The 14839-nt window shown below is 37.8% G+C and overlaps 1 protein-coding gene across 3 annotated transcripts in view; it reads right to left on the bottom strand.

The window, feature by feature from the left end:
- Positions 1-14839, bottom strand: part of NECTIN3 (nectin cell adhesion molecule 3) — a 122667-nt gene that overhangs the window by 70113 nt on the left and 37715 nt on the right. For all 3 annotated transcript variants that reach the window (XM_037907406.2, XM_037907411.2, XM_037907398.2), the window contains exons 2-4: positions 13076-13414; positions 7273-7569; positions 3164-3281 (exon numbers count right to left, since the gene is read on the bottom strand). In XM_037907406.2, the coding sequence (XP_037763334.1) occupies positions 3164-3281; positions 7273-7569; positions 13076-13414 (754 nt within the window). The remainder of the gene's footprint in view (positions 1-3163; positions 3282-7272; positions 7570-13075; positions 13415-14839) is intronic.

Consider the following 14839-nt stretch of genomic DNA (forward strand, 5'->3'; position numbering starts at 1 on the left):
CAAGCAGCAGAGAGGCAGGTTGAATGTTCATCACTGCAAGAGAAGGACTTGTGGCACATACGGAAAGGTCTGAAGTCCAGGGTCTTCGGCATAACCCACACGTGGGGCTGGGGAGAGGGGAGGGGGAGAACGGGGACCCAGAGGAAAGAAGGGGTGAACCCTCTCAAAGCATGAACTTGTGCTAAAAAAACCACTAAGAAAAAACTAAAATGAAAAAGGCATAAGAAAGCAAAGGAGAGCCAGCTGCATAGTTCAACTACTGGACACGGACTGCTCTGTTGCAAGCCACAGGTAGTTTACTGGGGTATGAGTGTGGCACAGGCAGGCAGTGTACTGATATAGAGCACCCACAGGGACACTACTCGAAGAAGAGCGCGTGTGTGATGTCCATGAGTAAAGTGTCAACAGTCTGCCATGCAATGCCACATGCTGCAACTACTTTTCATGAATACCCCAAAAATTCAACATGTACAGTGAATGAACATCCTCAGACATTCTTCCACTTGAGATCTTGTTGAATATAGGCCAGTGACCGCTAGACAACTGTAGAAATGTTTTATTTCTGCAGCTTAATAGCTATCCTGCTTGCCAATCTCAAAGTCTTCCCACCATAGGAGTCAAATGGCTAAACATGCACCAATCTGTACTTGTTTATTTTAAGTTATTTCTGATTGTACATGGACTTGTGTCATTTCATTGCATGAACACCACACACTGCCGCAATACACACATTTGTCTTCATCTCCCCAGCCAAACAAGGATTCATTTACTTCGTTGTGTACAGATTTGTCCATCTACTTCCAGGTTATTAAGATTGCTCAGCATGTTATTACTATTACTGAGAATATAACATACCCCCTTCACCTTAACATTCAGTGGACAAAATGCAAAAATACAGCTATTCTGCACCAGTTCAATTCTGTATTTCTTCAATAGCATTATTTAGAATTTAAACTAGATTTGAAATCAACTTCAACTGAATTTTTTTTCCTGGGACAAAGAGGCACAGATGAGATTCTGCCTTTGCCTTCCCCAAATGCCACTACTTTGTTAATTTTTCAGAAGCAAGTACAAGTAAACACCCCTCACATAACCAAGCTCTCTACCCTTGCATAATAGTGGTCTGACCCTCTGCATTGTAGCCCAGTATTCTGCCAATAAATTGCTACCTCAACTTTTTAAAGTCAGCATTCTTTTAATGATTAAGTTTCTGCCAAAGAGTTTATTACAAGAAATTTGTATACAAGCTCATCTACAATTTCTTGAAATTAAGTTCTCTGCTTTTACAAAAAATGTCACACTTGTCTATACCACATGAGGAATGAAATTAAATCTGGGAATTGGTTTAAGTGTTATGAAAGCCCCTATTACTGAGAAGGTTAAATTATTTTTTAAAACTAGATTAGTTATTTGTCCTTATTACTTTTAACCTGAACCATAACATGTTGGAGAAGAGAGACTGAGCCACCTTGCATGTATCATCTTGAAAAGCAGCTTGTATTGCCTTTGTGATTATGGTTTGATCACTGGTTCAAATGTATATTGTTTCAATGTTGAGCAGTTTAGCCAAGCTAAAACTGAATGTAACTGATTTAAATGAAATTTAATTGGGGATTAATTGACAACCACTGTTAGATTTTACTATTTGTATTTGGAGTGGATTTTTTTAATCAACCTGGTTTAAATGTGATCTAATTGAGACTACCTCATTTGATTTGTTTCTTATTTTTTAATGTAATAGTTGGGTAGCATATTTTGTTCTGCGTTTAGGAGGTTCCATTCAAGAAAAACCTTGGTTATATGTTTATTATTATTAACCACGCATTTCAAAATACAATTTTAAAGGCTTTTTGTCTACACCATGCAGCTTTTAGTGACATTCCTGTGCTGCCAAAAGTCGCACAATGAGCGACTCCTGATGACAAAGCACTGTTCACACTGGAGCTTTTTGTTGGTAAAACTTCTGCTGTTCGGAGTGCATGTGTGTGTGTGTTTTAACACTCCTGAATGACAAAAGTTTTGCCAGTGAAGTTCCAGTGTAGACAAAGACAAAGCTAAAACCATTCGTTTTTTTTTCTTTTAAAAGATTCAGGAAGCAACTTGAGGATACAAGGTGGTACCACAACTGATCTTTAATGATCATGTATCAGTGATTCTCACAGCACTACTACGGTGTATTATATATGCTTAAACACTCACACAAAAAATTTTTCTTTGTTTCAGACAGACCGACCAAGTGAAGTTACTTTAAGAGGAATAAAGGAAAGTTACACCTTTTTGGGCCATCTATACGCTCCTGGAGGTGTTTCCTTCCAGGGGAACATACTTAACATGCAAGACTACAGATAGCAGGCAGCAGGACTCACAGTAAAGGCATCCAATTCATATGACAATCATGAAATACAGCTTTTATTACACAACAGAAAGCCATACAGAGATACCAAATACCAACACAGATTGACTTAAGTTTCGAGTCATGAGGCAAGCCTCTCATGCATCTTATTTGGAAGTAGATACAGTTGGCCTTACTCTTTATTAAGGCATGGTAAATTTGATGATTGAAATGATACTTCAAGTGTTTTCCATCCCAATTTTTAATGTAATCAGTTCTATATAATTTTATTCAAATAATATCCAATCTTTTTACGTCTTTGCTTTAAACACGTCCCCGACTCACACGGAGGAGGAAGGCTAGACAACAGGTGCTTGAAATATCTTACACGAAGCCCAAGAAACTCCATATCACAATCACCTGTGAAAGAAGTTATTCCATTTATAAAAATAAATGGGTTTATCCTAAAGTATTGGTAACTGTTCAGATTTCAGAGTAACAATAATTCTTTATTTGTACTTTCCCACCCCAGTTGCTACTGTTCCCCTTTCCTTAGGGGCCATCAACTGTATAAGGCCAATGTTTTTCTTTTACAAGTCCACATGTATGAATCCATATGTCTGATGCATCAATATGGGACATATTTCAATAGCAGTCATTTCTAACCACATATGATGTGCATTAGGCACGTACTGGAACCAGACAAGTAGTAGCAGTGAAAGGGCCTTGTTTCCACTATGTCATTAGCCAGTAACACCCTTCAAAACTCTATTATTAAAATATTGTGTAGTTAAATGGAAAAATTCATCTTTGATTTTCATGAACACTTACCTGGTCCATGTAAATTCCATGGGCAGTGGATTTGCATCAGCATTACACCGGAGCTGAACATGCTCTCTTCCAATGAACCAGTTTCCATCATACCCAGTTACTGAAACTTCAGGGGCATCTATAAAATATGTGCAATTTCACAAGCCAATACTCAAAGTACAATCTTTAAAAGGAGACATGCATTGTTTAGAATGATATATCTACATGTTGTATTTAATTAACAGTATGGTAGTGCTTAATCTCCAATGAATGGTGATAGTCCTACCTGGAAAGCTTAGTAAATGACATGTGTCCTTGGGTGGTTGGCATCAGGGGCTTAACATAAAGCAAATCAGTGGGCCCCATAAGGTTTCAGTTTGTTAACTGAAACAAGCCGAGATAATTATAGTCTTTACACCAACAATGTCAATTTTTAGCATAATGCAGTGTTAACTTCAATAGTTAAAATATACCAAATTCTGTTAATTCAAAAAAAAATTCATATTACACAGTGGTAAATGATGAATTGCACATACAACCTGAGTAACTTTTGGCTAATGATTTATACTGTAGTAGGTATCTGCACTGTGCCTATGTTAATACTACTAGTCAAACCAACAAGGAACTTTAGTGTATTCTGTGTTTAATTTTGTTTTATTTCTTTTCAAAGGACCCAAAAGACAACAGTGATAATGGCTCCAATCTGAATCCCATCTTCCCAACTTCTTTCAACCCCTCAGTATTAGCAGTCTTGCCCCCAGAATCTCACCCTAACCCAGATGTAGAAAATGTCTGACAGTTTTAAATATACACTTATTGTAAGCCTTCCACTGGTATGCTTGGGGCAAATTCACAGTATATGGCAACATAATGTAAACATTCAAATATAATTGACGCACCAGTTGAAAGGGTCTGCTACAGTAAAAAGTTCTATTCCCAGCACACTTAAGTAATATGAGGTCAGAATTCAGAATAGGATAGTTGTTCTCAGTCCAGGACAGCAGGCTCAACTACTTCCTCCAAATGCAGGTGGCAAAAAGGTTGAAAAGGAGAGCAAGACTTGAAATCTCTCTCTTCTCACTGAAGCCACATTTTTCCACCTCTTACATAGTTTAGTGTTATTAATTTATGTTTGAGGCATATTATGGATATTGGTTTTTGCTACTGGGCTAGGCCAGAAAGGTTACATTATAGAGACTGGAAATTTCCTGTTATGCCTGTCTCTCTTCAGTTATTGTCATCAATTGTGTTAGGATGCAGCTTTTCTCTCTCCAGACTGCACACTAATGCAAATGACATGTAGGGAGTAGCAGTTTAAAAACTGGTAGTCTCTCTCAACAGAATTGCCTCAGTATTCAATTAATCTTCATTTTATGTTTACACTTAAAAAAAAAGTTATAATTTCCTTCCTTATTTGTGCAGCAGAGCACAGGGCCTGGATGGAGTATTTACAGTTCTCACAACTTGCTTCTTATTCTTATATTTATTTATTTAGGACTACTCCACTAAAACACTCTACTCAGATTCAAGTGTAGAGATTCAGAACTCAGTTGAAGACTGTTAGTATACGTTAAAACAAAGCACTAAGCAGAACTGCTTCTCTATTCATGCTCAACACAATTTTATAAGAACACTAGGCAAGTTGTCATGAGTATGAAGTCCAGTACCTTTTTATAATTTGTTTTGGAAGGTATTAAAGTTTATTCACTTCTAATTAATACTGGGGAAAAGATGTGTAACGTAGTCTAAAGTTCTTTCCAAATTCAATTAGACATTAAAACCAGCCAATCCGCCAATACAGACTGTTCTAAAATTATTAAAAATTCATTGACTCAATAGAACATACTTGTCTTTCAAAAATGTTCTTTACAATTCTTACACGTTTTTAATAGTGGGTTTACTTGATGGGCTACCATAAGGTTATGTTCGAGGAGGTTGTGTATTACTTGGAATAGGTCATAATTTTAGTCTTTTAATACCATTTCAAATGTTTCCTGATTCCATGTTAACAATTTTACTACCAATAGCATTCTCAGACCGTAAGTTTATTTATTATGGTATTTCCCAAGATGGCTGAAGGCAAAAATCAATAATTATACTTGTCTCAAGGTCATTCCCGTCCCTAATATGCTAAATCGATTACAAGTGGTAACCATAAAAAGCAACAATAGGTTAATTTACTGAAAATTCTCTTTTGGTCGTGTGTTTACGCGACCAACTAGTAACTGATGGTAAACATTTAATTTTTTGATAGAACAGTTTACAGCAAGGGACCAGATGTTCAGTAAGAAGGAGGGAAAGTATCTCTTTGAAATCTTTTCACCACTCAGCTGCTTTTCTGAAGTAGTAATTAAGTTACTCTAACCCATCAATAGATGTAAACTACAAGCTTCTTCTATTCCAAGATCTACATCCTACACTTCCTTTCCCCATCTTCTGTGCACCCATTAGTGTGTTATAGTTTGCGTTTGAAAATGGATGCCTAAAGCTAAATTTTGAATCTTTAGGAACCCCAATTTTTCTGGATTTTTGAAAACTCTGGTCACATATTTGATAACCCAAAATGGATGCCTAAGGTTGGGCTATGTGCACTAAAGTTTGCAATAGCACATCAAAATGACAAGCAAAGCATACAATGTAAAGTTTTAAGAAATTCAACTTATTTATGATAAGTTAGAAGTTCCTCTTCAATGGGAAGAAACGGACTGGAATTTATTTCAGGGGCAACTCTTGTCAAAAAACAGCGGGCACCAGAGCACAGCATTATTACTGGTCAATCGAGGGAGATATGCAAAGGCTATGTCTTTCGTTTGGAGTGTGAAAAGGACTGCACGCCAAGTGCTGAACTTCAGTTCCCCTGCGTGGATGCTGTAGGTGTGAACTAAGAGGTTCCTAAATGTAGTTAATGTAGTCCTGTTTTAAGAACCTCTTAGTTCACACCCACAGTATCCACATGGGGGAGTTGCAGCTCAGCACTTGCTGTTCAATGCGATTCACACTCCCATAATCCAAACTGTAGGGCACTGTAAACAAGCCCTAAATTTGTTAGGGCTTTAATCTGTGACCATCAAGACAAAGTTTTTCAGGTAGCCAGAAGCTCAACGGCAAAGGGCTACAAAGAGGTCTTTTATCGTTTTATCTGTTACTGAACTGAAAATTAAGTAGTACATGTGCCATACCTTTTGCTTGTGATATGCTAACAATAGTAAATATGCAGAATCCAAAACAATCTGGTCATACACAGAAACTTATTTTCTGCAAAAAAACAAACATTGCTAACAGATGAAAGCTCTGCATATTTCTACAGCTGAGATAGAAGGTGAAGTTATGAAATTATAAAGAATATTCTTACAAGGTAGGCCTTTGGGTCAAATAATGAGGAGGGCTTGGCAATTTATCATCTTCTGTCACTTGTTTCTTTCCGGGACTTCAAGTTTAACAAACCAAAAAAAAAAAAATCTATATTAAAAAAGAAAACAGATTTCCAAGTGGAAGGATTCTCAAGTTATCCACTCTCTCTCTCTCTCTAACACTCTCAGTAGTGTAGTGAGTGATCTGGTTAAGCATAGTTACTCCATAACATTTTTCATCACTGAAGTTCTTTGGGAATATCATGCCTTGTATTATTCCAAGTGTGAAATGGTAACCACCATTTCAAGTATTTTTAAATACTTCAATTCTTGTTATAAGCAAAATCCATTTTCCCATTTAACAAGTTCCTGTAAAGCTGAAGAAGAGGAATTGAATTCTTTCAGCTTCAACATCTAAGTATTAGTCACATTTGTTAAAAAATAAGGGTCCATGAAGAAACATATGAGGAATATAAATGGGAAATTAAATCAAGTTAATCAAAAAGTTAAGAGGCAATGCTTCTCAGCAAGTAGGGCAACTGACTGGGTCTTAGGAGACCTGAGTTCTATACCCAGCTCGGACAGTGGCCTGCTGCAAGTCCTTGGTCAACTCACTTCACCTCTCCATTGTTCTGTTTCTCCATCCGTGTGATGGGGCAATGACAATGACCTTCTTTGTACATTGCTTGCACATCTACTGATTGAACGAACTATAAGGCCTAGTTGTAATATGACAGAACAACAGCTGTAAAAGTAATAGTTAACTTGTTATATACTTACATAATATATCCAATGTGTAAGGATATCTCATCTCCTTTTCCAAAGCTGGATGCCTCACAACACAAGTTATGCGTCTTCCTCTGGCAAATTTGGTGGGTATGAGTTTGTACTGACTGACAACAGTCACAGTTTCATTTGGAAATAAAGTAGAACTGGATTCCATTTCTCCAAGACCTCCTTCCCAAGCAACATCGGCAGCAGGTTTTCCAGTGGCTGCTGTACAAATGGCTGCTATTGTCTGATTTTCACCATCTATTAAAGAGTTTGGTCCCTTGGTTAGGCTCACAATGGGTTCAACTATTGAAATAAAAAGTTTAAGTATATTTTCAGTCAAGACAGAAAAAAGTTTCATTAACCTCACTTCATTTCCTGTATGTACATTTTATCCCCAATAGCTTACAACTAACAACTCACTTTCAAGGCTGATTTGTTAATCAGCAGGTAAAGCTGATGACACAAAAGATACTTAAAAGTAATCTGAACAATTGACAGCTCTGACACCCCTGTGCTGCACGTTGCCAGGGTGGACTGATTTAAAATCTAAGTGATAGAAGTCAAATTTTAATCAGCAAGCAGGAAACCTTGTTTTAAATAATTTATTTTAATCTAGTTTTGCATCTGTACTTGATTTCTCCCTCCCCCTCCTCCCCCCAAGGTAAGGGTGATGCTCATTTGTTGGTAACCATTAAAACATGTGAACTGAAACTAAATATAGCCTTTCGACTACATTTGGGGAGATTGGTTTTACTAACCAGGAAGAGAGACTATATTTTACACAATTACTTAAGCAATTCTGTAGCTTAACTGACATTTTTTCAGGTTTTTTTTTTTTTTTTTTTTTAACCACACACACACACTTATAGGAATGTATGATGCACTTATTTACAACTACACATCTCCAGTGTCGTCTTAGAACCCAAATCTTCTTTGTTGTGTACCTGAAGTGCTATCATCTAGCCAGTTTCATAGATACGGGGGAGGGGTTTTGTTTGTTTGTTTTTGGTTAAAGAGCAAGCAGTACTAAAGATACTTGCTCCACAAGCTATTAAGCAAATCAGACCACGTTATGTCCTTTAGCCTACTTTCTTTGGTAGTTAACAGTGTGGCTTGCAGCATTATGCTCTGGCCATAAAACATTCTTTTTACTAGTCAGAACTAAGCTCTCTTTTTTTTTTTTTAAACATATCTACTGAGACAATCAACATGCAAAAACCCAACATCAGGAAAGACCTGAGAGATGCCCAAGAAGCAATGGCATCAAGGAAGGCTGAACTCGTATACATTAAGGGAAGCCTACGAAGAAATCAAACTTTTAAGTGCAAGGAAATGTAGTCTACTTATGAATGTTAAGCCTGTTACAAATAAGAGATTGATTTCACTCCCATGCTGCAAGATACTAATGGAGAATATCCAACTGCCCAACATTATGTGAACTTAGGTGTCCAGAGCATCTCTACTGCAGTTTATATTTAAAAGAAAATAATTCTTACAGTAGTCGGTATTAACTTAAAAGTCAAGCTATCACTTGTCAGAAACGGCTAGGACTGTCAGTACCAGAGAGCTCGGTCCAATGGACAGGAAAGGGGCCTCTCCCATAGCAGGAACAGCAGTTCATCCTCAGGTGTGGGGATATCTCATGGGCTGGTCCATTCTTTGGGGAGTGGACACTGCAGATACAGCAGGCGTACCTCCTCTGATGTTAGGAAAGTCTCTACATCCTGAGTCCATGGGGTGCCTATTGAGACTCCAAAGGGACCTGGGTCAGCATGCTGGCGAGGCAGCAGTGATGGAGCATCCGGAGCTATGCTTGTAGACTGATGCTCTTAAGTGTCCCAGAACCGAGGTCACCACTGGTACACTACCAACAGTTCCTGCTTCTTCTTTGCTTTATCCCCGAGCCGGGGGGGTAGCAGGGGGGAGGGGGAGGAAGAAAATCAGCTTTGGTTCTGCTGGATCCAAGTGCTGCATCTTACCTGACCTAGTACAGGTAGGGGAGGGAACTAATCTCTTATAAACAGTCCACTATGTGGATCTGCTGTTATGTCCATGAGAGAGTGTTTCTTACTCTTGTGGTGGGGATTGTCCTTAGGCTTCAGTGCCAACAGCTCCACACAATGGCACTTGCTCAGAGGGCACTACATATTAGTCGAGGCCACTGTACAGGGCAAGCTACTTGGCCAGGATCCAAGTGCACCAGGGGCCTCATTACCTCTTCTATAAGGACCTTGCAGAGATGAGGCTCACAGGCTACTCTAGTTCTGGGTAGAAAGGCCTTACAGATGCTGCGCTTCACTGAAATGTGTGCCTCACTCAGACAGTAGAGACGCCATTAATACTCGTCGCTAATGGAAAAGGAATGAGCATGTGACAGTTCTTGAAGCCTGGGATCCTTGGCATAGTCCCTAGGTGACAAGCAATTGTGTCCCTTAACCAGGGAGGAAGTTTATGATACCGAACTACACTATGAAAATGACAAAAAATTATTTACATGTGTGCACCCACATGTGGAAGAACTATTGCTTTTGGGTCTGAAACAGCACATTGCCAAAAAATGGAACACCTTTGATAATACATCTCTCTATCTTCCATATGCTTGCATCTTAAGAGCAATACGTTCCACCGCAGAAATTCAAGAGGTGAAGAAAAGCTACAAGACAACACAACCATGAACAGAATTGCTCAAAGCAGTAAATCTATACAAAATGTATATGGAATTTATTGTTCAGAGATCAAATAGAGGCCATATATATATATATATATATATATATATATATATATATATATATATATATATATATATATCTTTTTTACAGGAGAAAACCATTCCTTTTAAATTTATCACTTGTTTTCTAAACTCCCTTACAATTCTAACAGCTTTTAAGCTTTCTGATCCATTGAATACTACTAGATTGGTGACATTTTTTCTTAAGACTACTAAATAGCTCAAGTCAAAACTCAATGATTTGGTAAAATCCAGTTCGAGTGAGGCAACTAATATTTCAAGTAGGCAAAACACTTTTGAGGCAGAGATTTCCTCGAGAAAAGTATCAAGATTGAAGCTAGGAACCATCCTGCTCAAGATGAAGCCTACAGGAAACCTTAGGAAGAAAAGAAAGCATGGGAGAGACTTAAATGCCCAATTCTTGAGAGAGGGGTTTGGGGGGCTTACAGTGCAATGTAACAAACTCACCTAACACCTAATAGGAACAAAGCACAATAAATTAAGGCTTAGGCAGTAATAGACTATTCTACAGTCCACACAGACAAAGGGAGGAAGGAACAGATCTCAGTAATACATCAAGACTTGATCAAACATTGCATTCCTGATGAATGGATGGTACCTATTGATAACTCATTTTAACACTTTCCCAGGTTAAGAGCAGCAGCTAAAAAAAATTAGTACTTGAGAGAGTCAAGTGCTTTTCACAGCCTGTCTGGAAAGCATGTAGGAATTGCTCAGAGGCTGCCGGATTTGTGATTTAAGACAGGACTTTGGAGAAGAGTCCTTTGTCTGACAACACATGGTAATACTTTAACTCCACCAATATTTAAGGACATCTCACTTTACTGGTCAAGTCAAAGGTTCCCAAGTTCACATCTCTCAAAAACCTGTCCATCAGCTACAGGTTAAAGTCAAAAAGTAGCATGACCTGTATCAGGTCTAAACTCAACACATGTATTGTTCTTCATGTTACTGTAGTCCCAGAGACTTTCTACCCACACATCATCTGTCTCATGGGTATTCTACAATGCACCATCTAAGCCATTATCATTGCCTTGTCTGTCCTTACAATGACAGTCTGAAGGGCAAACGCCTTTTTGATTGCCCTTACGACAAACAATTGCTTCATATCCAACTATTTTTCAAGGTGCCCCAATCCTCACCAACAGAGATCTTCAGCTGACAAGCAATTCTTTTGTACCTTACTTAACACGGAACTCTTTACTCATTCAACCTTTTAACTTAATTCTTTACTGAAGAAAAAAGCTGAGAAACTAGAAACATGTTACTTCAAATCCAAGCTGTAAAAAAACAGCATCACACAATGAAAACAATAGTTCATATTTCACAGAAGCAGTTCTGAGACTTACTGTGCTAGTAGAGTAACTGGGAGACAAATACCAAAAAAATTAATTCTAGAGCTATGTTACAGTCATTGCCACAAACATGTCCCTTGTGTATTAAAACTAACATTATTGCCGAAAATGTTTAAAGATATATTATTCACCTATTTTCAGGTATTTCTCCATCATATTAATAGTGGTTTCAGAAAATATTTTTATTTTGCTTAAGTACAGTGGTCTTTTTTACAAAAAAGTTGTTACACCCAAGAGCAAAGTTACTTACAGAACGGAAACAAAAAGAAAAGAAGTACTAGTGGCACCTTAGAGACTAACAAATTTGAGCATAAGCTTTCGTGAGTTTCACCTCACGTTGGTGAGGGTTTGTCTACACTTTTTTCTTCCATGTATGTATCTCTAGTCAGAGTTTTAGTTAAAATTACTAATTTATAAGTAAACTAATCTCATTTTAACTATTGTTCATGGCATTAATATTAAACAAATAAGAAAACATAAGAATGTGGATTAGTAAGACAAGGCCCCAGTTAAGTTTTTACTTCAAGCATTTTAAAATACCCAATTTTTTGGAAAAAAATGAATTACTTCATACTTGCTGGACCGCCCTCCTTAATCCTTTAATGAGCCATTAAGTTTCTTTTTAAAATAGTACACAGCAATTTACTTATTTCACCATCAAAAGCCTTCCTATAGTCATTTAGTAGCTCATCAGATCAATACACCTGAAACATCCTTAACAGAGCTCCTTTAAATTACATATTGATTTTTCCATTCAAGTCAACAGCTGTATTATTTATTCAAAATTTCAGGACAAGCTTTGTTAAATTGTTTTTTGCTTTTAGTTCAATTGTTTCTAAAATTTGAGAAGAAAGCTTATAAATAAAAATGCTTGAAATTTCTCCCATTCATGCGCAGTTTATTTTTAAAACATACTAGAATGTGAACTTTAATTAACTACACTATTTTAGCACATTTTTGTCAAACATTTGAAGTAGCAGCAATTTCATCTCAGCCTATCGCAATCCATCAGAGACTCTCTTCACTCAGTAAGCACTGCCCAGTATATTAATTTCATCACTCAATGTTTATTTTCTCCTTCTTGCAGCTAAAGGCCCAACTATATTACCTACTTTTTTTATTATTATTATTTTTAACATACACACTATTCTCATCTTTTGGATTATTTGACAGAGTGCTTGGATTTTCCGATTTAAAATATGTAAGTCCTCCCCAAACCACTAAGAATGACTTGGAATCAAAAAGGCTTGTAGCCCTCTCATGGATGCGGCTACATCTACCAAAAAACCTTCACGAATCAACTAATACTGCATAACAACACCTGCTCTGTGTTGTCTTAAGTCAGCCATGAGGATTGTTAAAGTAAACCTGTGTCAGAAGAATAAGTTATACACTTTTGTAAATCACAGCATTAAAAAACTTGATCACTTCCTTACGAAGCTGGAGCCTACTAACAATATTTGAAACATTTGTCAAACCCCACTACTGAACTTTCAGTGCACAGTAGGAAGATAAACACAGCCAATCAGTACGTGGCAAGATAGCGTGCTGTAGATTCAGACCCTAGCTTGGCACACATAATGTCTCCATGTAGTCAAGTCCTATGAAGTTTGTTTAGCTTTTTTTTTTTTTTTTTTTTGGGGGGGGGGGTAAAATAGTGGGGTAAAAAAATATATATATATATAAAATTAAGAAGCAAACATACCCAGAACAGTTACAGTTGTTGATGACTGAGCATTTCCTAGTGGGAATGTAACTGCTTTGCATACATATTCTCCTGAATCAGAGAAGCTTATATTGTTTAGGATGATAGTTGCATCCGTGAGTGAGTAGTTCTTAAACGACACTCTTCCTTGGTATTCTCCTTGAACAGAAAACCCATATTCAGGATGATGAACAGCAATGGTCTGTGTACTTTTACCATGTACCTTCTCCCATGAGATTTGTGTTATTGTTTCATTTATTTCAATTATGCATTTCAGGGTGACATTCTTCCCCCAAACTGCTGTTACATGTGGATCAACAACTGGTCCAGCCAAGGCACCTAAAAAAAAGAAATGTTATGTTAGTTGAGTTTCATCAAACACGAGTATCAAATCTAAAGACACTTATTCACTTTAGCTGTAATTCTTGCATTTCATTTAAAACCTTAATTAGTTTATTACTCTAATGCATTATACTTCCCTGGAGGCAGGTTTTAGGGATTGGTGCACAGAAGAGGAAAACCAGATCCCGGGTTCCCATGCTGAGTAATGTACTTCATTACCAACATTCAGCTAGATTTGGCAGAAATTTATTTTTATGTTTTTATAACTGAAGAACTGTGTTTAAACCTTTTAAAAAAAATAAAGATCAATTTTAATGTTCATATTTGCATGAAATTATGAAGGTGTCATGACAATTATATAATGAATAGATGTTGAATTTCAAACAGTTGAAGCTTTGTAATCATCTAACACACATTGTAAAAGTCACATGTCAAAACAAAATGTAAATATCCTTAAATCAAACTCTAATAAGTTCCTAAACAGCATTTTTCTTACTTTACCTATCCATAAATTGTAATCAACAGGCATATTTTTGTCAGTCTGTGCATCTATGGTGAAATCAATGTTAACCAACATTTACCGATTAAAAAAAGAGTGCAAGTGAAATGTCCAATGCCATATGATAAGTCTGTGGCCAAGTCAGACATTTAACTTTTGTCATCCACCAAAAGACTCTTTTCTTTAACTTCTATCTTGTCTAAGGGCATGGCTAACTTGCAGATGTAGAGTGCTTTGAGTTAAACCAGCCTTCGTAGAGCACAATAGGGAAAGCGCTGCAATCTGTCCACACTGACAGCTGTAAGTGCAGTGGCATGGCCACATTAGCAGCTCTTGCAACGGCCACAGAGAGTAGTGCATTGTGGTAGCTATCCCAGCATGCAAGTGGCTGTAACCTGCTTTTCAAATGGGGTGTGGGGTGTGACAGGGAGAGAGAGAGAGTGGGTTTTAGGGGGGCTGAGAGCATGTCAGCATGCTGTCTTGTAGGTTCAGACAGCAGCAGACCCCGCCCCCCAACACAGCATTCCACACAAATGGCTTGCTTTGTCTTGGAGCAGATAAGCAGCCGGCTGTCAGAAACGGAGCTTTCAAAGGGCGTATCCGCATTCCTGCAGCGATTCCAAAACAATGACAAGAGTGGCCACTTGACTTAAGGGGATTATGGGACGTTTCCGGAGGCTGATCAGAGCACAGTAATGCAACACCTCGTTCACACTGACGACCGGGCATTTCAGCCAAGGGACACCAAGCATTAATCTTCTCGTGGAGTTGGAGTACGAGGAGCGCTCTAGCCATGGAGTCAGAGCGCTTTACGTGCCTTGCCAGTGTGGACGCGTATTGAACAAGGGCGCCTGGGACTGCTTTAATGCGCTCTAGCTCGCAAGTGTAACCAAGCCCTTAGTGTTCAGGGAAGTTCCTAACAG

Source organism: Chelonia mydas, chromosome 1 (genome assembly GCF_015237465.2).
Source record: "Chelonia mydas isolate rCheMyd1 chromosome 1, rCheMyd1.pri.v2, whole genome shotgun sequence".
Lineage (NCBI taxonomy): Eukaryota > Metazoa > Chordata > Testudines > Cheloniidae > Chelonia > Chelonia mydas.